The sequence below is a fragment of the Spermophilus citellus genome (genome assembly GCF_964194105.1).
Source record: "Spermophilus citellus genome assembly, chromosome: 13".
Lineage (NCBI taxonomy): Eukaryota > Metazoa > Chordata > Mammalia > Rodentia > Sciuridae > Spermophilus > Spermophilus citellus.
In genome coordinates this window covers 9,239,404-9,266,788 of record NC_138193.1, presented here as the reverse complement: position 1 = coordinate 9,266,788, position 27,385 = coordinate 9,239,404, and the positions used below count along the sequence as shown (strand labels likewise).

At 50.4% G+C, this 27,385-nt stretch overlaps 1 protein-coding gene across 2 annotated transcripts in view; it reads right to left on the bottom strand.

Moving 5' to 3' along the window:
* Nucleotides 1–5,704: 5,704 nt before the first annotated feature.
* The window catches only part of KCNIP3 (potassium voltage-gated channel interacting protein 3), a gene marked incomplete at its 5' end in the record, with an annotated part of 77,074 nt that continues 55,393 nt past the window's right edge, over nt 5,705–27,385 (bottom strand). Inside the window, 7 exons of one of the 2 annotated variants that reach the window (XM_081265500.1) lie at nt 5,705–7,562; nt 8,235–8,297; nt 8,965–9,069; nt 9,676–9,783; nt 14,483–14,553; nt 14,808–14,877; nt 15,253–15,373. In XM_081265500.1, the coding sequence (XP_081121626.1) occupies nt 7,515–7,562; nt 8,235–8,297; nt 8,965–9,069; nt 9,676–9,783; nt 14,483–14,553; nt 14,808–14,877; nt 15,253–15,373 (586 nt within the window). In that variant the 3' untranslated portion in view covers nt 5,705–7,514. Of the gene's footprint in view, nt 7,563–8,234; nt 8,298–8,964; nt 9,070–9,675; nt 9,784–14,482; nt 14,554–14,807; nt 14,878–15,252; nt 15,378–27,385 lie in introns of both variants that reach the window. The other variant, XM_081265501.1, reaches the window with a different exon arrangement.

Below are 27,385 nucleotides of genomic sequence, written 5' to 3'. Positions count from 1 at the left end.
TGGCTGTAGGTGGGGGAAGGGGTCTCATCACACCCAACGTGATCCTCTCTGGGCTGCATTGATCGTCCTCAGAGTAAATCCTCTCCACATGGGGAATAGGGACCCCCGACCCAAAAGTCCAAATTCCTGAGTGCCCAAGAAAACTGATGTGCCCACTAGATCACCTCTCAGGATGACCCACATAAGCCCAGTCCCTTTCTTTGTTCGGGAGCAGGAGAGTACTCACTGGCGTCACCCGTCCCTGCATCCCCTGTTCCTGTGTGAAACTTTGTTCCAGAATAAAAGAGCTGAGCTGACTCATGAACTTTGCATCCAGCCCAGTCCTTTTGTGCTGTCGGGGCCCTGTGGCCTAGCCTTACCAGGGAACCCTGCCTGGCCTCCTGGCCAACTGCAGTGGCCTCTGTCCTTCTGAGCTTCAGCAGCACTTACTGACCACTCCCCTACCCTAGGCCAGCTCTGGGGACGAGGTGTGAATGCCATGGCTCCTGCTTGCAAGGCACTCACAGTCTGGCAGGGTGACAGGGCAGGATTGGATGGGAAGGAGGTTCACCTCTCTACGGCTGACCTTGACCCTAGCTATTGGGCATTTTCCAGCTAAAAGTACTGAACATCCAATTCCCACTGGCTTAAGGGAGGGAGGTCTGGGCACTTCCAGCGTTCCTGTAAGTGATAAGGAGAGGGTGGTGGGGAGTTGCTTAAGGTACAGTTTGATTTTGAGTTCCGGGGCCCACGTCCCTCTGCCTCCTGGGCCTGGCACCCTCGCCAGGACTCCTGCTCTGACTCGAGTCTCTTGGCTTCTTGAAGTGAGGAAAAGCAAGGTCGGCTCCAGGACTCGCACACCTCGGCTTAGAGGGAGCTTTTCCCGGCATTCCTGGCAAAGGGCTCCCTGGGCCTCATCATCTGTGATTGGGTGTGTGCCCACCCCTTGATCAGTCATGGTGACCTGGGAAAGACCGTGCCCATCAGGTGACATTCCTCATTGCCTTCAGGTTGCCCAGGGACCTAGGTGAGAGAGGCGTTCCTAAAGTCCTCTTATTGAAAGGGGAGCAGAGGGGCCATCTTGGGCACAGGGGTCCTGCGTCAGTGTGAGAAATAGAAAATCTGGTGGTCCATTTTCAGAATATAGTATTTAGCCTTAAACATAAAATCGGGATCCCATCGTAAGATCCAATCATAGCCGCTTTGAGCTTCCCAACCTGTATCCAGCTGTAGCCATTTCGACTACAGTCCTTCCCTTCACAGGCCCTGATTTTAAAATGAGCCGATCTCATAGATGTAGCCCCGGCCTCCTCCTGTCAGAGTGAGGGCCGAGCTGCATCAGATAAAGACAGGACAGTGAGGTGGACAATACTCAGAGCAGGCTGAGCAAGCTGAACAGAGGGGACTCTGTTTACACCTCAGAGTGTAGGGACAAAGGCAGTATGGCTGGGCCCTGAGTGACAGGAAGCCAGGATCCTGTTGAGGAATAGACAGAACAAACAGGTGCCCAGCAGAGGCAGGGAGCCTGGGTCCAGCCCTGAGGAGCTTGGTGGTCAGCCAGTGGCAGGGGGTGGGTGAACCTGTCCTCAGGGACCTGCTCATGAGGAACCTGGCTGCTTTCTGGGACCATAGGGACCTTCTCTCAAGGCCACTCCAGTGCAGGGCTCCTCCTGCCACATCACTGTGCTGGCCGAGCATGAGTCCGTCTCCCTGCTCTAACTGCACGTGGTGATGAGCAGGTGGGGTGGGAGACCTCCTCCACACACCCTCATCTTGGTCCCACTCAGTCAGTACTTCTGGCCATGCTGGCTCTGGACCAGGGCCAAAGGCACCATTCCTTGTGCAGACTGTCCCCCTCACTTTTCCAATCCCTGACCCCCACAGGACTGCATTCCCTTATAGCAGCTGGCTTGGACACACCCAGGTGATTGAAACTCACCCTTGTGTACCAGCAGTTTCCTCTTTGGGAACAGCTGGCCTTTGGTACTCCCCTAATCTGAAGAGTTGGGCCCAGTGGGTGAGGGTGCTGGGAGGGCCCGGTACCTGCTTTGGACTGTCATTGGACTTTGGGGAGTATCTGGGATAGAACAGGTCCATGGGGATAGAGAACAAGGACCTCTGCTCAGGACGAAGGAGGTCCTCAGCAGGAGGTCTCAGTGGAGTGTGCCCGGTAGCAAGGAGGGCTCCCCAGCACTCTGGGCACACCCCCACTGCTTCCTACCCTGAGGAGCACCCGCAGCCCCTGACTTGGAGCCAGCTCTCTTTGGTTTTATTCATAGTTCTGCGGGAATCCATGTCCTCTGCTTCATTTCCTGGCAAGCTCGGTCTTCATCCTAGGTCCACAGTAACTTCCCGTGTCACTGACACTGCCTTGGATCTCTCTCTGTGCCTTCTGTGTCTGTCCCCATGGGACTTGAATTCCCCACAGCAGAGATGGTGGCAAGCTCATTGTGGTCTCAGGTGCAGCACCTGGCTGTGTCTAGCAGGCGCCTGAGGAACTGATGGGGCCTCTCTTGGTTTAGCCCTGGGAGCTGAGAGCTTGGAGGGGTGGGGAGGGGACTGTGTGGTGTTGTGCCTGGCGTGGAGGAGGCAGGATTCCACAAGAAGTAGACTTGCAGTTACCAGATGCTCAGGGTGGGCAAAGAGCTCTGCAGCCTCATGAGCCTCCTTGGCCACTGTGAACTTGGACTAACGTTGTTCCTGACTACCCCAGGCCGCTGGATGAAGGTCAGAGACACAGGAGACCTGTGACTGCCGAGAAATGACCTGCACCGGGGAGGGGCTGGTCGTTTTCAAGTTCAGTCCTAGGAGAACGCACCCTCAGCTGCTTGAGACCCAGAGTCCAGGGGACCTCTTCCCCTGGGGTCCCTGACAAGCCATCAAGACCTGACCAGGGCCTGTGCAGGGTCTCAGTGGGGTTTGCAAGCTCTCTTGGGGACTTAGAAAGGCCTGGCAGGTTCTGGGTACGAGGAGTTATGTGTCCTAGTCAGGTGTATGAGTGGCCATGTGCGTCCTGTTTAAGAAAACCATGGGCAGAGTTGCCGCATCCCCTCACCCAACACCCGGCTTGTGAAGTGTCCCTCGATTCTCGTAAGTGTTCTAGGGGGAGGCATGTGGAGAATGAGCAGAAATAGGGGACTGTGAAGGAGATGACAAATAGCTTCCCTTCCATACAGCCTCCCTGGGGGACACCAGACCTGAGGGTGAGGTAGAGATGTGGGGTACAGTCACCACCTGATGGTCAGATGGGGACACAACTCTCGGAACAGCTGCACAGGGAGGAGAAGCCGGACCCTCTGCACTGCAGACCAGCCACTTCTCTGGGAAGCATTAGGGAAGGGCGGGGGCCCTCAGTGTTCCCATTCTGCGATGTCAAGGTAGCAAGGAGCCCCATGGGCCACAGTGAGGATGAAGGAAGAGGGCCATGCCACAGGATGCTCCGCCCTTACCCTGGGCCCTCTGTGGCTGCCCGCCTAGCCACGCAGGGACCGGCAGCAGGTGGTTGAGCATGTGGACAGTGAATTACCTGCTGTGGCCTGATTGGTGTGACTGCCCCTCAATAGCTGGCTGGTCCCCATGGAGGCTTTGGAAGAACCATGGAAACTGAGGACCCTCTCAGACTTATTTTTAAGACCAGGAAGCTTCTAAAATGTCCTTTTTCTGATGGCTTATTGATGGGAGTCACCCTTCTCTAGGAAGGGTAAAACACAAAAACTTCAGTGGGGGGGGGCAGAGAATCCCATTTATAAAGGGGCTAGATTAAGAATTAATTAAGACACATGTTAAATTATCATAACAACAACTCTACCAGAGTGGTTATGATCAGAGGATTTTTCTGTTTACAAATAAGGAAACTGAGGCTAGTAAACTGATATGCTCAAGATAACAGAAAATTCTAGAATGGAAGCAAGGGCCCTATGCCCTAGATGTGGCCTGGCACGTGCTGAGGAAGTTTCCCTGGGGGTGGTGTTATCAGGGACTTAATTCTTCCATATCCTCAGGGCAGAGTCGGGGAGGGGTCCCTCTACAGCCCCACCTCTGCCACTCCAGGGCATCCCTCCACCCACGTCTAACCTGCACTTCTGTGTTGGGGCAAGCAAGGCGGGGGTGGGGAGCAGCATCCTGGCCCTTGAACTGATTAGACCAGCCCTGACACAGGACAGTCAGTCCATTGGCTGGCCAGAGGGAAAGCTGGGCCCAGCAGGAAGGGCAGTCTTCAGGTCATCAGGGTCCTGGGGGTCAAGGGGAGCTTGCCCTCCAGAGAGAAAGAGCATCTGTGGAGCAGGAAGACTCTGCACACGGCACCAGAAAGGCCGAAGCAGACAGCAGACAAGTTGCACAGAAGCAGCGCCCGGAGCAGAGCGTGTCCAGGACCCAGGTGGCCCAAGCCCTCTGTGGGAGCTGAATTTGGTACCGGAACATGTCCTCATTTAGCACTTGTTCTATGTATGTCTATCTCGCAGAGGAGGAAACTGAGGCACAGAGAGATTGTGCAAATAGCCCAGGGTCACACAGTGAGTGCCTGCTGAGCTGGGGTTTGAGTCCTAGCAGACTGGCCTCAGAGTCACTACCCTTGATGACCATGTCACAAGGACGTGTGTGAGCTGCTGGAGGCCCTGTGCACTCAGAGCTGATGCAGGGTCATTAGAACTGCCCCACAGCCCTCATTCTAGTCCCTCTTCCCAGTGGGACCACTTACTAGGGGCCAAGTCCACCTGTCACACCTGCCCCTGGCACCTGGTCCAGCTGGGTACTCAGCCACCACCATCTCTGAGCCCCTGAGACCAGAGATAGCCTGTGTTTGTCACAGCTACTTAAGTCCACATCCTGTCTGTCACTCTGAACCCGCCCCCACCTGCTTGGTACAGAAAGAGCACAGGCTTGGGGTCAGCCAGAGCTGAGTCCCCATTCTGTCCTCACTGGTCTGGGTCAAGGCAGTCTACCCCAGCGCCTGGCCTCAGTTGTGTCTGCTGACCAGCGTCTGCCCTCAGGGATGAACCCTGTACACCCAGGGCTGTGTGCTGCGTGCTTTGCCGGGGACCCTTTGTTAGTAAGGTGACCTCCTTCCCATTCCCAATGTGACCATGGACAGGGGAGGGGCGAACGTATCCATGCCTTCTGTGCATCTCATAAAATGAGTGTAAAGTTTTTTTGTTTTTGGATTTGTTATTCCAGTATCTACTTATATGTCAAAACTGATCCCAAAGGTAGTGGCTTCAAACAACAGCAGGGACATTGGTTTGGCTATCCATCTGACGCCGGGGCCTGGCTCAGTCCCCTCTCTCCCCTCATTTCTGTCTTGTCCCCTGGCAGAACCCTTGAGTTTACTCTCGAAAATAAACATCAGGAAAGGAAGGTGTCTTGGGGCTCCTTTGCTCCCATCTGCCCTGTGACCTGCACCCTCCAGCCACGGGGACACCCACAACTGACTTTCCTGGAAACAAAGGAATCCTGGGGATGAAGCCTCCAGAAATCACTCTACTCCTCTGGCTTCGCGTATAGGCTCTGGGGCTGGCTCTGCAACAGGGTCCCCAGGCCCACCAAGGACACCTGTCTCTTCCAGACTGGGCCTTGGTGACATCACCCTGGGAACTGGGGATTTCAGGGGTGTCCCTCCCACTGAGCCAGCTGCCAACATTCATCAGCACAGCGTGAACCATGGCTGGGAGCAGCAGAAACGGCCCACATTCAGAGTCGAGATAGATAGAGCCAGCGAGAGTCCCTGTCCTTTCTCAGGTTTATTTTATTAAAATAGACAGGACAGAATGTGGGTGGGTGCTGGGAACAGGGGCCACCAGGCCGTGCCCAAGGGAGGCGCTTCTGCCATGCAGACATGCCGCAGCCTGCGTCCCAGCGTGGGAGACAGACCCCTCCTGGCGGACGTGCAGCCACGAGGCCAAAGGGGCAAGGGTACTGCGGTGACCCTCTCCTGTGGCCTCGGCCCCCACACGCACAGCCACACCAGCTAGAAGGGCCGGGCCTGGGAGGGGAGGGATCCCTGAGCCAGGGAAGCAGATGCCCTCCTGGAGGGGAGGGGACCCCAGTCAGACGGGAGACAGGGTGTCAGTGCAACTCTGAGGGCGAGGCCCACTTTTCCTCTGAGGGCCCTGCTCACCCTGGGCCAGCCTCCTGGGGACACCCAGGGACTCCTGGAGCCAGGCCTGAGCCAAGGGGGCAGCAGCCGTTGGATGGAATGTATTGTGTGGGAATGTCCCTGGAGGCCCGTGCTGCCCAGGACAGGGCTCTTACTCAGGGAGGCCTGGGCAGGTGGGAGCAGCCTCTCTCTTCCTGAAGGTTCTGTCAACCAGCCACCGACTCCCAGTGCTCCAGGCTGGCCCCTGCCTTGCTGACAAGCCTCATCCCCAGGGCGGAGCCCAGCCCAGCCCAGCGGAGTCCCTGGGTTTGTGCTTGTGAGTGTTGGTGAGCTGTGCTGGGAATGGGCTTCAAGACCCCATGGCTCTGAGGCACAGAGGGGACCCCTGAGTTGGTTCCCCAGAGCCGCCCTCATCCAGGCTGCTGGGACCCAGAGCTCAGCGTGCCAGGAGCGCCTGGCCTCCAAAAGCAGAGTGTCTTTGGCTCCCCTTGGGGTGGCCTGAGCCGCAGGGAGCTTGTGCTTTGTGTACAGGGCTGGGTGAGGGTGGCCACAGAGCTCCAGTGGGGCGCGCAGCCAAGCTGCCGGGCCAGGGGGCAGGGGCAGCAGGAGAGGAGGGAAGTCCCTGCCCAACCTCTCCCAGCACGCCCACTCCCTGGCTGCCACATGACTCCCCCAGGACGTGAGGACCGAGGTGAGAACAGCCTGGTGCGGGGACGATGGGCACCCACTGCATTCCCATCCAGACAGGAACGGGTTCAGGGAAGCTTCTTCCTGCCTGGCGGAGGGACAGACAGTTCCCCCCTCTGACACTCCAAGAAGCAACCCCCAGGCAAGAGCCCCAGCTGCTTCCTGGCATGAAAGAGAGCGAGGCCAGGACCCTCACCGAGCTAGCCTCACAGTGGGTGGCCTGGCACAGCCCCAGCTCCTCCAGGTGGGTGGAATGACAGGGTCTCAGGATCTCAGGGAAGTGGTTCTAGAAAGCTGCAGGCTCCGCCCCCTGACCATCTCTTCCCTAGCTAGAGCCCCTCCCCACCAGCTGGCCCTCCAGGGTCCTGCAGTGAGGCTTTCTGGGAGGCCAGGAGTGTCTGGGGGAGGCCAGAGGAGTGCTGCGGCCAGGCCCCTGGGAGGCGGGATGGGGGAGGTCTCAGGGGCTCACAGGGGTTTTTGCTTTGGAGACCAGACTGCCCACCCCCAAGGCTCTTAAGGACACTGGCTGGTGGGGGCTGAGCCCCTCCTGACTCCACCACCCTCTGCCAGCCCAAAGGAACCGTGTGTGTGTGTGTGTGTGTGTGTGTGTGTGTGTGTGTGTGTGTGTCAGGAGTACACTGTTCACTTTTTGCAAATATATTACAAAAAACTTTGTCATGGAGGCTGCTCCTGGCAGGATTGAGTTTCCTGGGGGTGAAGTGGCAGCAGCCACCCAGGTTTCCCCCCACACTTCCTAGATGACGTTCTCAAACAGCTGCATGGAGCTCATGATGTTCTCATCCTGCGTGGAGAGAGCAGTGACCTGGTCAGGCACTGGGTGGACAGGGCAGGGGAGAGGGGTCCCCAAGCCCACCCACCCAGGTGGAGTCAAGCCAGCGATGCTATCTCGCTGGGTGGGTGGGGTGCTGAGGAGCAAAGACAGGGCAGCGGAGACCCCTGCTGTCCCGGCACAGCCTGTCTGCAGCTCTCAGGCCCGACAGACTCACAGAGAAGTCCCTGGCTGCACATCCTGAAGAGGCTGGGTGACCAAGAGGCCAGCCACTCGAGGAGCAGAGCTGCTGTGAGCTGGTGGGGACCCAGCATCCTGCCCGGGTGGGGGGTCTCTGAGGGAGGCTGGCTGCTGGTTTGGAAGGGCTCTGGGTTCATTTCCCCATCGGCCCTGTCCCAAGGGTTGCTGGGCTGATCACCCTCCTGCTGGTCTACCTCTGCCCACTCTGATTTGAGGTTCAAGGAGGGAGGGCTGAGGGAGGGTCTTCACAGGTGGGCGATGGGCTGGCAGGAGCAGGCCAGTGATTGGGAGGGTCCCCAGGATGCTGATGGCATTCTCCCTGGGCCCCCACAGGGGCAGGACCAGGACATGTATGAGGTGAGAGCCCAGGTCACCCTCCCCCTGGCATCTGGTCCCCAGCCCACCTACCTTCTTCCCCGGATGCCTGGTCCCCAGCCCACCTACCTTCTGGCAGCTCTCTAGGAACTCGTCAATGGTCACCACCCCATCCTGGTTCCGGTCCATTTTCTGAAACCCAAGTCATATCCGAGGTGACTCTGTCCCTCACCAGGGACAGCCCTTGATTCCAGCCTGAGGGAGCCATGGCAGGGGGGTGGAAGCCCCCTGCACCCCAGTGTGTTCTTGTTCCCCTGCCCTGGGTGTGTCTGTTGTCCACCCCAGGGCTGGCCTTTCCAGTGTCTGACACCTGCGTGCTCCACTGCTTCCGGAAGACCCATCTGGGCTTCTGCCTCCCTCATTCTCCCTACTCATCTGGGCCTCACCCCCCGGTGCACCCAGGGCAGAGGAAGCAAGCGACAGGACCCAGAATGGCGAGGGTCTAGAAGCCCCTGTGAGTGGGAGCCAGGGCCTGCAGCGCCTTTTGCCACGTGGGCCCCAAGGTCACCCGTCTTCCAGGTCCCTTCGGAAGTTGCTGGAAGTGCTCCCACAAGGTGCCAGAGCATGGTGGGCACGTCGGCTGCCCCACAAGCCCCAGCCCAGCCTGCCTGAGATGAGGTTCTGTGGGGCCATTCCTCAGGGAACAGTGACCACTAGCCAACTGGGGCGTCAAGCTGGACACCCCTGGGGGAGTGGGAAGGCCCAGCAAGGGCAGGTGGGTGGCCCAGGGATGCCCTGGGGCAAGTTGGGCTCCCTCCGCTGGGCTCCCTCCCCTGGTGCCAGGGCAGGCGCCGCCCACCTGGAAGAACCTCTCCACGTGCTCCAGAGGCGCGTCTTCCCGCAGGATGGGGTAGGTGTGGCGGCCCATCATGTCATAGATGGACTTCATGATGGCCAGCATTTCCTGGAAGGCAGGGCATAGAAGGGCTGGCATGAGCCGGCGGGGGTACCTAGAGGATCTGAGGACCCCAGGAGAAGGGGCTGTTTCATAGGACAGTTACCACCTCTAGCGGGTGGTGAAGGAGCAAGAGAGGCCCCGAGAGCCACAGAGAGACCAGCCTACCCTCATGGTCACCCAGCACCAGCTCCTGACTCTCTGAGAGGTTTGACAGAGATTGTCATTTGCCACTCTGGAAGCTAGACATTGTACCAACTACTTCAGATACAAAAAAAAAAAAAAAAAAAGGTATTGCAATTATTTTTTTTTAAGGTCTGGTCCTGTCTACACTTCTGCCTTAAGAGACCACACTGACCGTCTCTCTTGGGAGGGGCCAAGGCCACGTCCCCTACGTCTGCCCTGACCCTCTCTGTAGCAGAGATGACCAAGAACGCGTAATGGGCTGGATCAAGAAGTGTGGTAGAAGCCGCACTGTATGCCCAGGCATCCAGGACTGAATGGGGGACAGGAGGGCCACCCACAGAGAGCCACCAGGAGAAAGGGTGGAAAGAGCAGTCTGGAGGGGAGTGGTGATGGGGACGAGGGCAGAGGGCCTGGCCCGCCACCAGGTACCTCCTTGGTGATGTAGCCATCCTTGTTAATGTCATAGAGGTTGAAGGCCCACTTGAGCTTCTCGTGTACCGTCCCTCGCAGCAGGATGGAGAGCCCGACCACGAAGTCCTGCAGAGGAGAGGAGGGCCAGGAGTGACCACCCAAACCCCATTCCTTCTCCTGTTCACTGGGAAGCTCTCCTGCAGAGGTGGTGTCTCCATGAGAATGGGGAGGACGCCGTCCCTCTTGGTTGACATGTGTGAGCACATGTGCCTATACCAGCGGGGCCTGTGTCCCCCGCCTGGGTGCTGCCATCGCCTGTGGGGCAGACCCAGGAAGCATTACTAAGGTGACAGACATGGCTGTTCACACGGCTTCCATGTGCAAACACCAACTGGTTATGGCAGTTGACGGGGGCACGTCTTTGCGCCCACCTTCTGCAAGGTTAGAAGGCTGAGCCCCCTGCCCCTCTGGGGCTGCTCAAAAGAAAGGGGTTCTGCCTGGGGAGTGGGGGTGCAGGTGGCTAATTGCAGCACATCAGAGGACTCAGTCTCCACTCAAGTGTCAGATTTTCTGGGTCTGAGAAAGCCTGTTCCACCAGAGGGAAAAACTAAGGGGAACAGAGGAAAAGAATTTGGATGGACAATGATGATTATAGGAGAAAAAATTAGCAAAAGAGAATAGAAATCTTGTCTCCCTAAAATAAGAACAGGAGGCTATTGGGAAAAAAAAAAGAGGTATAATTGGAAACAAGAAAGAGCTCTTGGGAATTAAAAATAAGAAAGCAAGATGGCAGACTCAGAAGGAGGTTGGAAGGGCCAGTGGGGCCTTCCAGAAGGAGCTGGAAAACAGAAAGGAGGACTGCGAGGGCCCCTCTGGTGCCAGGCCTGCGGGCGTTCCAGGGAGAACCAGAGGGTCCAGAGCTGGGGGCTTCCGAGGAACCGAAGCACCATGGGGACCCCCCTTCAAACCCCAAGTCTTGTAGCCAAGTCAGAAAGATTTCAGACGTGTCACTCAGAGTGACAGGCATGAGTTTATGGATGAGATAGGGAAAAGGGCAAGGGACCCCCTGAAGGGAGAGGGTGGGTCCTCTTGTTAGATGTGAGTGGTGGAACCTGAGGTTACAAGAATAATTCCGTACAGTGGCCCCACTGTGCTGACCCCTACATGATTTCTTTTCCAAGAAGCAATTCACCTGAAGCTCTGCCTGACCTCAAGAGGAATCCACCTTACCCTGAAGGGGGGACTTTTGTGACCAGATCCTGAAACTCTGGGGAATAAAGAGAGTTCCCCCTAACCATAAAATCTGTAAGAATGTATGGTTAAGAATCCAATTAGAGCCGCTCAGCATGGGCCAAGGTGACCTAGACTTGCCATGACAGTGGGGACTTGAAAGCCTGATGTCACCCTGCTGTCAGTCAAAAGTCAAGAGGTGGACCTGGGTGGAACTCTCTGGAAACTTCTCTGGGATCCCCAATAAAACTGGAGTTTGGGAGAGGCACACTGACCTTCTCCTCTCTGAGAGGACCCACCCACTCTCTCCCTTGAGGGTGTCCCCTTTCGCTTTTCCTACCCCTTTAGTAAACTCATGCCTGTCACTCTGAGTGACATATCTGAAATTTCTCTGACTTGGTTGCAAGACTTGGGGTTTGCAGTGGGGGTCTTCGTGGTGCCTCAGTTTCTCCAAAGGCCCCAGCTCTGTAACAAAAGGAAAGAGGGACGCGGGTCAGAGATCAGGAAGAAAGAGTGGCCAGGAGAAAGTCTGTGGGTCCCTGTGAGGCTCCGCTGGGCACCCAGTGCCAGCTGCAGCCTGCTGGAGAGTAGAGAGTGGGGTGCGTGGCCTGGGGAGGCCCGGCTGCCCACCCCCCACAGAGGACCAGGATGCACCTCTGAACCAGAGGGTCAGGAGGAGCTGCCCAGCATGCCACGGTGGACGACAGGCTCAAACAGGACGAGGAATTCCCAGCACACACCCTCCCGGGGCCCACAAGCTCTGCCATGGGAGGCCACGGTGTGGGGCCTGCTTAGCAGCCATGCTTCTAAGGTGGGCCCTGGGGGCTCCAGCACCACCTTCTGCCATGGCCCGCTGCTAACAACCAAGAAGTGTGCCTACTTGTGTCCCTTAGGGGTGACAGTACTAGGAGATGGAGGTGGCAATGTCCTTTGCCAGGCCACTGGCGGGCCTCATTTGTAAAGGAAATACGCAGGTGACCCTGAGTGTGGCTAGCCCAGGTCTGGGGGTGTTATGGTTTGGATGTGAAGTGTCCCCCAAAAGCTCATGTGTGACACAATGCAAGAAGGTCCAGAGGAGGAGTGACTGGGTTGTGAGAGTCTTCACCCAATCTGTGAATCAATTCTGATAGGGATTAGCTGAGTGGTAACTGAAGGCAGGTGGGGTGTGGCTGGAGGAGGTGGCATTGGGGTGTGGCTTCGGGGTATATATTTGTATCTGGCGGGTGGAGTCTCTCTGTTTCCTGATCACCACGTGAGCCTCTTCCCTCTGCCAAGCTCTTCCGCCATGATGTTCAACCTCACGCCAGCCCTGAGGAATGGAGCCAGGCTTCTATGGACTGAGACCTCTGAAGCTGTGAGCCCTTAAATAAACTCTTCCTCCTCTACAGTCGAGCTGGTCGGGTCCTTTAGTCACAGCAGCGGAAAAAGCTGACTCAGAGTGCATTGCTGTTCTAAAGTTCAGGGCCACACAGCACAGTTTCTCGTGTGACCATCATCAGTTATAACTCCTTGTTCTGGTCACCAACACCCAGGAATCCTGTCATATCACAGCCCCTGCTCTGCCACTATCTCTGAGGCCGTGTCCAGGGAGGTACAGGGCTCCTATGGTGTCCCCTAGACCCAGGGGACACAGGAGGGTGCGTGGCAGAGCCCAGGGCAGGTGCTTGGCTGGCAGTGGGGGGCCAAGGGTGACTATCGGGGTGGCTGGCTGCCCTCATCAATGACACTCATCATGACCAGGGATGCCCAGCCTGGCTGGGTTTACTGCAGGGGTGGGAACAGAGAGGTGCCCATGCCTTCCAGGCTGGTCCTGGCCAGCACTTTCCAAAGGCACAGCTCAGCCAAGGACACATCCACCCTCGGTGGCCCGCCCGTATCCTGGGTACCGAGACGCACCAGCCAAGAAGAACTGTTTAGAAAGCTCTGTGCCTTTCTGGCCAGGTGAACCAGCTGAGTTAGAAAGGCCCTGATGATGCGGGGGGGTGGAAGGGAGGCCCACACCAGGCTCCCTGCTGCTGGGACCGGAGCAGGTGCCAGACCCCGAGGCAGGGAAGGGGACTGCATCTGAGGTTTGCTGGCTCTGAGGTTTCTTTCCTTTTTTGGTGTTCATTTTGGGGAAGGCAGAGAAGTTACACTATTTCATTATCCCAGTAAACTGTAATGAATGTGTGTCTTGTCCCCAAGTACACTCAGAAAGGACGGGGGTCATCGTAAGTATTGATAAGCCAACTTGACTTTCCATTTTAGGGGTGCATGGAAGGTTCTGGAAGCCTGGAAGTGAGGAGGGCCGCGTGCCCTCTCCTTCCCTGAGCATGGCTTCCCGGGGGTGAGCATTGATGTCAGGAGACTCCTGGGGAGTTCCACATGAAGCCAGGGAAATGGTTTCATCCGCAGAGACGTGCATGGAGCCCTCAAAAAGACACCAGGAGGACGGCCTTCTACAGTGCCCAGCAGGGCGGCTTCCGCACCAGCTCCGTCTCAGCCTCTGACAGACCTCCCACAAAGACTGCCTCCAAGGACCCCAGACCTCCCTGGGGGGAGTGTGGCCATGACCCTCCTGAGCGTTCCCCAGCACAGGGCCCTGCTAAGCCGTTCCACTTCTGAACAAGAAAACTGCGTCCTGCCACGCCTGGCTGGGCCCTGGCTCTGGGCTCTCTCCTCCTCTGCTTTTCCTCCAGAGGTCCCCGCTGCCTCTGAGAGGCCACATGGGAAACTGGCCACCAGGGACGGGCAGGAGGAGACCAGGGACCCCCATCACTCTGAGGCTGACTGGATCCTCCCTGTGCTGTGGCAGTGGTATTTGGGTGATGCTGAAAATAAAGGAGATGCCAACGCCGGGTGCCACACAGGCCGGAAGCCCTGCAAGTCCGGAGGTGGGGGGGGGCTGTGGTCACAGAGCAAGGCCCAGGCCTGGGGCTGCCCCAGCCCATCTGTCCTGTGTGTCAGTGTGTGGCCGGCACACAGTGTAAAAATAAACCAGGTGGTGCTATCGTGGGGTTATTATTACCCCGAGCTCCTCTGCTGCTGGCAGTGGCGTCTGTGGCCCTGGAAGCCGAGCTGGCTGGGATCGATCAGGCTGCCTCCAGCAAGGTGCTCCTCTCTGAAGAGGTTTCAGTGTTTCGCCTGCAGCTATTTTTAGGGGCTCAGGCTCCACAGCTGAGATCTCTCTCAAATGATGCCCTGGTGGCCAGGCCTGGGAGGAGCCCCTGGTGCAGAGCAGGCAAGGCCCCTTGGGGGACACTGTCTGTCAGTGGCGGGGCCTGGCTTCCCCTTGTCACACTGGGGAACCCTGGGCCTTGCTCTCAGCCTCCAGCTGGGAGGATGGCTTGGGGCCCACTCAGGCTGTCCTCCAGATGTTTCTGGCCTGCTTGGGCAGTAACTAGGAGCAGGGCACACCCAGCACCAGGACTCGTCACACTTGACCCCTTAACATGCACGTTCACATGCATCACAGCCACTGCCCAGGTAGGAGCAGCTGGGCAGAGCTGGCAGCCAACTCCTGGAATGGAGGAGAAGACTCAGAACAGGGGACCTGGGCAGCAAGGTCCAGCTCCCTGACCTTCTCTGTGTGTGGCATGGGCCAGCAGGGACCTACCTCGAAGCGGATGGCCCCGTTCCCATCGGCATCGAAGGCGTTGAAGAGAAAGTGTGCGTAGGTGGTGGCATCTGGGGAGAGCAAGGGTGAGGCTAGGTGGGGACATGGGATGCCTGCAGGCCCACCCGCACCCTGGCCGCCCCACCTGGGAGGGGGTCCCAGCTTTGCCTGGGGCAGGAGACCCTTCAAAAGGGACAGAAGCAGTGCCAGGCCGCCAGAAGGCAAGCGGTGGCACCAGGGTGTGGGTGGCAGCTGGGTCTCCTCCCCGCGAATGGGGTGGGGGCGGGGCTTTGGAGCAGCCCCGCCCACCTCGCCCCGGACTCACCTCCCTGAGGGAAGAACTGTGAGTAGATGAGTTTGAAGGTGTCCTCGTCCACCAGGCCTGTGGGACACTCCTGCAATGGGAAGTCACCCCCTCAGCCATCCTGGACAATCCCTGCTCCGGGCCAATTCCACAGCGCCTGGCCTCTTCCTCCCCTGGAGGGCTGCACGCTGCTGAGGCCCTGCTGGCCCTGGGTGGGGGCTGCCCCATCATGCCAAGCTGCTCCACATGTTCTGCTGAGGAGCACAGTGGCCGTCACAGCGCCCACTCTGGGGCCTACCCACCCCAGGCAGCTATCCACAACACCTGAGTTCCAGAATGCCCCTGTAGTATCCCTATGCTTTGCAGAAGTTTCTAGGAGGTTCCCTGGGCCAGGGTGCCTCCTGCTTGGATGGGGCTGAGCAGCCAGGCTCCTAGGGCCTCTCCCGGGTGCACAGGAAGCACTCACGTTCTTGAAGCCCCGGTAGAGTGACTGCAGCTCCTTCTTGGTGAACTTGGTCTGTGCCTGCAGCTGGTCCAGCCCCTCTGGCTGGTGGCGTACCGTGGACAGTTCCAGCTCACTGTCACTGCTATCTGGAAGGGACACAGACCCAGGAGGGAGAGACATGTGCTATGGGCAGGTGCCAGGGCATGAGCTGAAACAGGGCATTGAGGGACTCTCCTTGAATGACATATATGGTCACGCAGGCTGTGCACTGAACAAATGGAGGGACCGTGATAGAATGGCATGCTTGGGGGTTGTGCCTCACAGCTTCCCTGCTCACTGACAGGGCCTCCCCGCCTGCCTCACCCTCAGGGTGTCCCCCCCCCTCAGCCACACAGTGGGAGAGGCACTAATCAAGGGAGACAGGAGGAAAAAGACAGCAGACTAGGCACGAGGAACCCTCGACCTTCAAGACCCTCTTCTTAGACCACCCTTCCTTGAGGCCCTCCCGACTTGCGCAGGAGTCGGGGTGCTGCTCATGGCCCACTGCGAGCTCACATGCTGCTATTTGGCCACATCTGCACAGGGGTGTTATTCTCATTTGGGGAGGGGGCCAGAACTCCAGACCCATGGGGCAGGGACCAGACCTTTCCTTAAAAAAAGAAACCACAAGAAAACACGAACAATGGCTACTACCTTAGTGGGGAGAGGGAATTCTGAGCAGTCTTTACTATTCGTGGTTTTTTTTTTTTTTTTAACATCTTCCTGATTTCTTTTGGTATGGTCACTTTTACAATAAAATAAAGCTGTGAACAAAAGAGCATCGTGCCCCCATGCCTTGTTGGGCAGCAGGTTCACATGGGAATGTCACTGTCCCACTGCCAGGGAGGTACGGCCCCCCAAGCAAAGCGTCTGCTTCCCCTGCACCATGCAGAATGGTGAGCCAGGTTTGTCTGCAGAGCCCATCCTGCTGTGCCCTGCAGGGGGCGCTCTTCAGGGACTTCCCACACTGTTGGACCAGAGCCCAGGATGCCTCCCTGGGCTGGGCTCCTGAGCAGGAAAGTACCCTGCTCCATTTCCCTGGTCCATGCACAGTCCAGTCTCTAAGGCAACTACTTCCTGTCTTCCTTCTCTTTAGGTCTCCATCCTCCGCCCCATCTTTACTCTCAGGTTGATTCCTACTTCATCAAGAAAACAAAAACCACAGAAGGAATTTCCCCAAGCTCTTACCAGCACACCTGCCCACCTACCTGCACAGGGCCCAGACTCTGCTCTCCTTCCTCTGTCCCTGCGAAGGCAAACCCTCCTGCCTGGGCAATGGGTCTCGGCTCCTGACCCACTCAACCATAGGGCTCCAGAAATTCTCCCCACTTCCCCATCGTCTTTCCCTCCTCCTTTCCAGATCATCCCCATTACCAGATGGACATGTTGATAAGTCTGGCAATCCCTAGTCAAAGGGAGCCTAGGCAAACCGTGTAGTCAGCAAGTCCACTGTGGGTAGACACACCCCAGAGGCTCTTCCCCAGCTAAGGGGGTCTGTACAGGAAGCTCACAGCAACAGTCTTGGCGGGGGGCAGGTTGGAGACAGCTCAGTGGTCTATCAGAGCAAGATCAAAATGCAGAGGACCCAGGCCAGGGAGAACAGGTGATCCCATGAGCACAGAGCAACATGTGGGTGGATGCCAAAAATAAGGTGTATCCTTCCATTAACAGGCAGAGTCTTCAGATTGCATCAAAAAACAAAATCCTGCTACATGCTATCTACAAAAAGGATGCCCTTAATACGAAGATGCAGACTGGTTGAGAGTCAGACTGTGGAGAAAAGAATCAAAAGCTGGACATTTCCTGATATACAAAATTCATTTCATCCAGAAGATGGAATAATCTGAAATATAATATAGTCGCCCAGTAACAGAGCTTTAAAATACCTGAAGCAAAAAACTCAGAACTAAAAGGAGAAACAGATTACACCCTAACCATAGCTGCAGACTTTAACATCCTTTTTCAGTAAAGGGCACAAGTAAATATATGAAAGATTTAGAAGCTATTATCAACCAATTTGGCCTAATTGATATTTATAGAACAAACGTAAAATACACATTCTTTTTGAGAGCACATTCTGTGGTCATCAAGGTACACCAGATGCAGGGAAATAAAACAGACTCTGACCACAATGGCAACAAGTTAAGTTCAAAACAAGATATTCAGACTATCTCAAATATTTGGAAATTAAAAAAAATATATACTTCTAACTAACTCATAAGAAAAACTGCAAGGTGAACTTTGAGTTGAATGATCATAAAAACACAGCATATCAAAATTTGCTGGGTGAAGCTAAAGCTGTGCTTAGAGGAAATGGCATAGTTTTAAATTCCTTCCCTGGAAAAGAAGATTGGCACAATCTTGGGGCTCCAGCAATTCTCCCTATGCCTTGAGCTTCCAGAGCTAAGCTTTAAAATCTAGAAAAACCAGAGCAAATAAAATTCAAAGTAAGTAGAATAAAGAACATAGTAACAATAAGGTTAGAAAACAATGAAGAAAGGACTGGGGATGTGGCTCAAGTGGTAGTGAGCTCGCCTGGCAGGCATGGGGCGCTGGATTCGATCCTCAGCACCTCATACAAATAAAATAAAGATGTTGCGTCCACCGAAAACTAAGAAATAAATATTAAAAAATCTCTCTCTCTCTTAAAAAAGAAAAGAAAAGAAAACAGGCACACTCAGAGAGAAACCAATCAAGTCATCAAGAAATGCAGTGGGCAGGTCACAGATGCCAGATCATAAAGGACTCATTTCCAAAATATATAATGAACTTCCTCCCATTTTTTAAAGAGGCAAAAGACTAGGAACTTCACAAAAGAAGATATATAAAGGCCAATTAGCACAAGAAAAGTGCTGACAGTGTCAGTCAAAGGAATAAATTAAACCAATTCAAAACACAAAAATGCCCAGTCATCTACAATTCTAAAAACACCCTGTGAGCATGTGAAGCAACTGGAACTCTCGCATGATGTCGATGGCAGTGTGAGATGGCACAACCCTCTGGAGAGCTACCTGGTGGTTTCTTACAAAGTTATAACACATATCATCCTTGACCTACTTACACAAGGTAAGCAAAGATAAAGTGAAAATATTCTTCCACAAAAAGACTTGTTCAAGAATACTGATAATAGCTCTATTCTTTTTTATATTTTGTCTTTATTATACTTTTTGGTGGTACTGAGGTTTAAACCCTCCTGATCTGCATCCTTAGCCATTTCTGTTTTTCATTTTGAGACGGGGTCTCACTAAGTTGCCCAGGCTGATCTTGAACTTGCCATCCTTCTGCCTCAGCCTCCTTTCTTCTTTTTTTTTTTTTTAATATTTATTTTTAGGTGTAGATGGACACAACACAATACCTTTTTTTTTTTTAATGTGGTGCTGAGGATTGAACCTGGGTCCCACCGGTGCTAGGCAAGTGCTCTACTGCTGATACTGCTGAGCCACAATCCCAGCCCTATTCTTTTTTTTTTTTTTTTGGTCGTTGATGGACCTTTACTTTTATTTATTTATTTATTTATTATTTATTTTATTTATGCTGAGGATGGAACCCCGTGCCTCACACATGCTAGGCAAGCTCTCTACCACTGAGCCCCAGCCCCAGCCCAGCTTTATTCCCAACAGTCCCTAACTGGAACTGACCCAATCAACAGAAGCAGGGAAGTGTGGCACATTTATTGTGATGGAACACTAGTCTCCATTTAAAAAAGAAGGGACCATTGATACATGTCACAATGTGGATGCCGCTCAAAAATATCGTGCCGGGGGAAAGATACCAGACGTGGAAGCGTTTACACGTCGTGACTCCGTGTATACAAAGGCCTAGGACAGGCGGCGCTAATGGCACTGTGATGGAAAGCAGCGCAGCAGGGGACGGTGGGGGGCACGCTCGTCCGAACTCAGGGACTGAACTGAGGCCTCTGTGCATCTTGTGGTATGCAAATCAGACCCAAATTGACAAACAAAGACAAGCGAAAAGACTGAGGCGACTCCTGCTTTCGGTGGTGACAGGACGTGAGCGCAGACTTACCTTCCCACCGCAACCGACTTCAGAACTGGGGGAAATATGAGACGAGAGTGTTCTCGGGGCTGGATGACGGCACAGGGCTGGCCGCAGTCCCCTGGGATGTCTGCCCGGAGACACTCTCCAGACCGTGGCACAGGGAGTGGGACGTGAGCTAAGGCGCAGCTGGTAAGGCTGAGAGGGGAGCTGGGGCTACTGAGGCAGGTGGAGTGTTCCGAGCAGCGTCCTGGGGAGGAGTGGCCACAGGAGTCTGGGTGGGACTTCCCCTGGGGTCTTGACCACAGGCTGGGCTGCAGGATGAGACTCCACCAGGCCAGGAGAAGGTGGCTACTGGGACCGGGGAAGGTGGGATGAGGGGCACAGGGACACATGGGAAGTCATGCAGTGGTGGGACCAACTGGGGAACTGGCTCAGGCAGAATGTCGATGCCACACCTCAGGGGTCAAGATGAAATTCCAGAAAGGCTGTGCTTTGGGAGTGAGGACCCTGCCTGAGGAAGAGCCTGCTTTACACCTAAGGACAAAATAAATACGAACCTCCTCTGGGGAGGAAGCATAAAATAAATTCTACAAAAATCAAGCAATCTGCCAGGCACATGGTGCACACCTGTCATCCCAGTGTCTCAGGAGGCTGAAGCAGGAGGATCACAAGTTCAAAGCCAGCCTCAGCAACTTAGTGAGGCCCTAAACAACTTAGCCAGACCCTGTCTCAAAAAAAGACACAAAAAGGGGCTAAGGGATGTGGCTTAGTGGTTAAGCGTTCCTGGGTTCAATCCCAGTTCCAAAAAAAAAAAAAAAAAAAAAAAAAATCAAGAAATCTGTCAGTAACTTCTTAAGTGTCAGCCAAAATTCAATAGATTTATATCAAGATATATAATTTAGACAACATAATTTCATAGGACATAACATTCATAATGTCCAACATAGAATAAAAAAATTAAAAAGACATGAGAAGCAGATGGAAATGTGATAATAATCAAAAGGTAAAGGAGTGAGCAAAATTAGTAGATTTTCATAATTGGACTTATTATTAGAATTACTAAAATGAGCTTTAAAACAAACATTACCACCATGTTGAAAGATCTAAAGGAAAGAAAAGAGCAACAGATGGGGATCTTGGTGGGAAAATTATTTAAAAAAGAATGAAACATAAGTTTTAAATCTGAACAATAAAATCTAAAATAAAAATTCATTTGATTAATTTAGGATGCACATGACAGAAGACAAAGTCAGTAAGCTTACAAGGAAATAGATATCATCCAAACTGAAGTCAAAGAGACTTGAACATCATGCAGAGTCTCAATGGCAAGCAGGTTGGGTGAGGTGGTGCACACCTGTGATCCCATCTATTAGAGAGACTGAGGCAGGAGGATCAAGAGTTGAGGACAGCCCAGACCGCATAAATAACAGGACTGATCTTAAAAAAACAAAAAACAAAAAACAAAAAACAAAAACCCCAAAAAAACATGAGCAGAGGAAGAAGAAACTAGGATGTAAAAAACGTTTGCAGAAATGGTGGCCAAAGTTTCCCTGAATTTGTTGAAAAATATCAATTTACAAATCCAAGAAATTCAATGAAACTCAAGAAACACAAATCAAAAGAAACACCATGCTTAAACTGATGAAAATTAAGGACAAAAAAGGGCAATTTTAAAGTAGCTAGTGATCATGCTTGAATTTTGATTCTAAAATCACAAATGTTCTCTCTACCTTCCCCCGTCCCAGTAGCGACCTTCTTTTGGTGGAGTCTCATAAACATACTGCACAGAACACAAATGTCCTCTACCATACTGAGTACCTTAAAATATTATTCAGTATTTATTCCTGAAAAAATTACAATCCAGACTTTTATGGGAAGAACTTCATTGGGTTTCTGTGAGGGTTAAAAGGGATTAAGAGTGGAGAAAAGTTGGAATAGCAATTGATTCATTGTGAGCACTCAGTTAATAAAGTCTGCTGGAGCCTAAAAATAAATAATCAAATAATAAATAAAAGTGGCCAGTGAGGAGGGGGACCACCTAGAACAGCAACGAGAAAGACAGGTGACTTCTCATGAGAAATGATGGAGGTCAAATCAATGGAACAAACTTTTAAATTACTGAAAGAAAAAAATGTCGGTCAACTTAAAGTGAAATAAAGTCATTTTCAGATAAATGAATCATAGAGAATTTGTTGTCAGAAGAACTTCACTATAATAATGCTCAATGAAGCATGTTGAGATAGAGGAAAATGATGTGAAATGAAAATCCACATCTGCAGGAAGTAAAGGGAAACTAACAGGAATATTTTGAACTGAATCTATGCGGAGGGTAGATCCAGGATTTGGTGAGTGCAGCTAACTCAGTATTTTGAGGAAAATGTAAAACATTACATGCCTATTTTAGAAATGGAGAAAATTTTCCAACAAAGAATATAAACTTCCACCTAAGAAACTAAAACTAGAGGAGAAATACACACACAAGGTAAGCAGAAAGATGAAAATAGGAAAATAGAAGAAAGAAATCAATGAAACTAAAAATAAAAAATAGAGAATATCAAGGCACCCAAAATATGAAAACATTGACAAAACTGATGCTGTTCTGGGAAGAATAAAAAAGAAAGAAAATACACAAAATACTGATATCAGGATTTAAACAAGGAAAATAAGTGCAGATTTTCAAGACATTGAAAGGATACAAATAAAATATAGTGAACAAGTCTTTGCATACAAATTCAACAATTTTGATAAAATAGACCACAAAAAGCACAAACTAGGGGCTGGGGTTGTGGCTCAGGGGTAGAGTGCTCACCTAGAATGAGCAAAATAAATAAATAAATAAATAAAATAAAGATATTGTGTCCATCTACAACTAAAAAAATAAAGAATAATTGTGTAAACCTCGATACCCCACCGGGTGGCTTGAGGCAGAAGCCAGAGGGGGAGCCGTCTCAGACCTGGTCAAAGAAAAAGGTAAAAAAAATAAGTAAATAAAAAAAATAAAGAATAAAAAAAGCACAAACTACCCATGTTTGCCCAAGATGGAAAAGATAACATGAACTGCCCCAGTCGATCCTCCTTATGAACACAGGTGCAAAGATTCTGAACAAAATATCAGCAACCTGAATCCTTGTGTGCATAAAAATAACAATACATCATACCAAGTAGTGTCTTCCAGGAATGTGGGGCTGATTTAATATTTGAAAACAAATCAATAGGATTCACCATATTAATAGTCTAAAGGAGACATCAATTGATGTGACATGATCATCCATAATGTGGGGAAAAAAAAACTTCAGTGAATTAGACCTGGAAGGGAATTTTCTCAATTTGATAAAGGGCATCTACCAAAAAAAAAAAAAAAAAATCTATATTTCACTATATTTAACACCAAACTTAATAGTGAAACACTGAATGTCTGTCCCCTAAGATTAGATGAAAGGCAAGAATATCTGTCCTTCTCACTCACTGAAAGTCCAGCTAGTGCAATAAAGAAAAAGAATAAGAGGGAAGGAGGGAGGAAGGAAGTGTAGTGAATTGCAGGGGTGATAAAACTGAAGGTCCCCTTTCTTGTCTCTTTTATCTGTTTTTGAAGCTAAAGAGAAAGAAAAAGCCAAACCACTCCTACTTGCAGATGATGTCTATCTACATGGACATGATTGCCTATGTAGATAATCCCAAGAAATCTACAAACCAAATTAAAAAAAAAACTTAATAAATGATTTTAACAAGATCACAATAAAGTCTACATACAAAAATCAATCACATGAGCAATGCACAATCAGAAAAAAAAATTTAGGCAAAAGGGTTGTCTTAATCCCTAAGCTGTATGGCACTGTAGTGCTATAGCTAAGTACCACAAACTGGGTAATTTATATTTTATTTTTATTTTTGGCACCAGTGATTGAACCCAGAGCTGCTTAACCACTGAGCAACATCCTCAGTTCTTTTATTATATCTTATTTAGAGACAGGATCTCACTGATTTGCTTAGGGCCTCACTGAGTTACTAAGGCTGGCTTTAAACTCACGATCCTCCTGCGTCAGCCTCCTGAGCCGCAGACTGGGTAATTTACAAAGAATAAAGATTTATTCATCTCATGGATGTGGAGGCGGGGAGGTTCAAGGTCAAGGGACACATCAAGTGAGACCCTTCTTTTTGGTGGGGACTCTGCAGAGTCTTAAGGTGGCATAGGTGAGACAGAGCAAGCAAGCTAGAGAGAGCTACTTTCATAACGAAGCCATTCATTCGATAACCCATTAACCCACTAATGCACTGATCCATGAATAGATTAATCCATTTATGAGGGCACAGCCCTGATGACTCAATCGCCACTTCATGGTACCAGTGGGTACTTCCTAAAACTTCACCAGGAGTATTAAATTTCAACATGAGATTTGGTGGGGAAATTCAAGCCATGCCAGGGGTCTTCTGAATTGTAGTGGTGATAATGTCTCTTTTATCTGTTTTTGAAGCTAAAGAGGGGAGGGGGAAGGATGATGGAGTCTTTCTGTGCTGCTTAGAAGCTCCAGGGCACTTGAACTTTGATGAGTACAGACAGGAAGCTCTAGGTGTGGGTTTTGCCACTAGGCAGCAATTTTAAGTCAGGAAGGAGATGAAGCACGATTAAGGATATGGAGATTAGTTTCCAGCTGGGAGAGGAGCTGGAGGAGATGACTTTAGGTGACAGAAACTGTAAATCTATTGCTAGCTAGGATAGAGACAAACCTGTTTATGAACAGATGTGGGATGGCTAAGAAACAAATTTTGTAAGAGAAATTAAAGATGGAAAATGATCATGACTCTTCCATGATGCTGCCGTCCACCACTATGAGAAGCCATATAAAGGTCCCTGGTCTGTGACTGGAGGACTCTTCAGTTTTCCTGTTTATTCAAGTCTCAGTGGTATCTTGCACAACAGCATGAATGATGACTAATTAATTACAAGGTTATCCTTGGTGTGGAGGTGAGAAGTTTGTAATTTAAATTTTTTTTTCTCCAAGCAATTAGCCCAACTTTGATCTGCAAATTCATTATGTATTATAATTTCTATTAAAATTTTAATTCATTTTTAAAAAGTAAGGAACTAAATACAGCTTATAATTCTCTTTGACTGCAAAGTAAATTGGAATAAAACTCTTCCACTGATGTAAAAAATAAGTAACCAAATTTTAAAAATGACACTACGAACAATCACATTCCCCACCAATAAAATACATCTAGCAAAACATGTGCATGTATGTAAAACTGAAGATCTGATGAAAGAAATCACAGAAGATCTAACTAAATGAAGAGGTATACTATGTTCATGGATTGGAAGATTCAGTGTCATAAAGATGTAAATTATCTTCCAAATGACCTACAGATTCAACACAATTCCTATTAAAATCCCAGCAAGTTTTCTGGTACATATAGAGTATTCTAAAATTTACATAGACAAAGGAACTAGAATAGTTAAAACAATTTTGCAAGAGAAGAATAAATATATTGCTAAATAAAAAGGTAAACACAGACTGAGAGAAAACATTTGCAAATCACATATACGACAAAGGATATCCAGATTATATTAAAGAACCCTCAAAACTCAGCAGAGGACAAAGAGCCCAAATTAATAAATGGGCAAAAGACGTGATCAAACGCTTTGCTATAAAGGATATATGGACAGTATATGAAGATGCTTAGCACCCCTTTCCATTAGAGATATACAGATTAAGCCCACAGTGAATTACTACTATGCACCTATTAGAATTGTTTAAATAACAAGTACTGATAGTGTCGGGGTGGTACAGATGCAGAACGACTGCAGTGCATTCTGCTGACAGGGGTGAAAAATGGCACCGTCCCTCTGGAAACCAGCTTGCCAATTTCTTATAAATACACACTTACCATAAGACCCAGCCATCCACTCCCGGTTACTTATCCAAATGAAATAAAACCTATGATATTTCCACAACCACGTTTAGGCCCTCATCTATGGTGATTTTATTCATAATTGCCCCAAACTGGAAGTGGCCCAATGTCCTCCAACTAGCACACCAATAGAGTGTGGCACACTGTGATGAGAAGGACAAATTCCCGAGACACACAAGAACAGGAACGAATTTCAAATGCAGAAATCAGAGAAAGATTCCAGGCACATGAGGCTAAATAGTTTAGGGCTCCATTTATATGACATTCTGGAAAAGATAAAATCATAGAAAATTAAAGCAAAAGTCCAGTGGCTGCTGGGACCTGGCGGGGTGTGTGTGGGGGAGGGCAAGAGAGGGGCTGACCATCAAAGGAAGAATGGGAGGGTTATTCTCCATCCTGTCTGTGGGCCTGGCCACACAACTGTGCATTTGTCAAAACTCATGGAACTGAACACCAGAAAAGGTGAATTCTACACTGGATAAAATTAAAATGAAATAAAAATGAGAAAAAGTGCCTATAGAAGAGAAGGAAATGGAGGAATAAAGGGTAAAAAAGGAATCAAGAAAGATGTTTTATTTATTTTTTTAAAGAGAGAGAGAGAATGAATCTTTTTTTGTAGATGGACACAACACAATGCCTTTATTTTTATGTGGTGCTGAGAATCGAACCCGGGTCCTGCCCGTGCTAGGGGAGCGCTCTACCACTGAGCCACAATCCCAGCCCCTGGACTGGCTCTAGCTCAGCGGTTCCTTCGACACAGAATCTACAAGAAAGATGTTTTAAATGAGTCAAAGTTGAGGATGTCCTATGAACAACAGAAGAGAAAATCTCTCTTCTGAGAGTCAAAAAGCAAAAACCAAGACAAACATCCCAAACCTGCTCTTTTCTCTATTAAAAAAGTGAGGATGACAAAACTACCTTGATTCACTTTCCGATCTTTATCTATCCATCTTCCGATCTTTTTCTGATATTTATCTCTCCATCTTCACTTCTTTTGTTACTTTTCTCCCTTGAACTAACTCCAATGGCTCTTAAAAGGATGATCAGTGATCTCCAATTATGAATCTGCTGGTCAATACAGAAATTTTGATTTTAAAATCATCTGAGGGCAATATGCCCATCATACTCTGAAAGACAGACGCAAACCCTAAACCAGATGCTGACTCACTGAGCCCAACTGCACAGGTACACAGTGATCAAGAAGGTGTCCCCTGGAAGAGGGTAAGGGGGAACTGCATGGAAATCTTAACTCAGAAAAGGCATTGGATAAACTCTACACCTATTTATAATAAAACAAACAAGCAAGAACTCTAGCAATCTAGAGGTCAAAGGGAACTTCTAACTTGTGAAGTTTATATTTACAAATCACATTGTCAAAAAAAATGTACAGAAAGTATTACATTTAATGGCAAAAGCTTAGATCATTCTCTTGAAGATCTAGGACAAGACAAGATTGGCTATGATCACCACTAAACAATGTCCTGCCAATGCTAATAGGAAACTTAGAGAAAGGAATGCATGGTGTAAGAACTGGGAAGGAAAGAATAAATCTGACATGATTTTCAGTGATAGGGTTCCTACAATGACCCAAAGAATCAACAGATGTGAGAGTTCAGTAGAGTTGTCCGATGCAAAAGAAATTTACTAAACTCAATAGTTCTCTACATCAGTAATAACCACCTAGAAAAAAATAACTAAAAAAGATAACACTTAGCAACAAAAAAAGGATCTAAGTATTAACCAAAAATCAAAGGACCTCTATATAGAAGGATAATCTGAATAAATTAGACATCCCACCTTAGATAAGGTCATATAATTTTATAAAGATGTCATTTCTCCCCTAAAGTATTTTGTAAGCAAATTCAATTCACCCCATCCCCAAATCCAGGGCAGGGGTGTTGCTTGGTGTAAAGTGCTCACCTCTGACCCTTCTCCTGCCTCCAGACTGCCCACCCAGGCCCAAGCCTCCATCACCACCTGGATGGTCTCCCCTGCGTGTGCAAGGCCCTGGCACTGCTTAAAAAAAAAAAAAAAGTCCAGTTGGATTTTTTGAGAACTTTGGCAAATAAACTCTGAAATGTATATGGAAGAATTTTTTAAAATTAAAAATTAAATTAAAATTTAAAATAGCAAACCCACAAAAACCTAAAAAGCAAGAATAAAGGAGTTTTTCCCTCTGGGTACAGTGGTGCATGCCTGTAATCCCAGA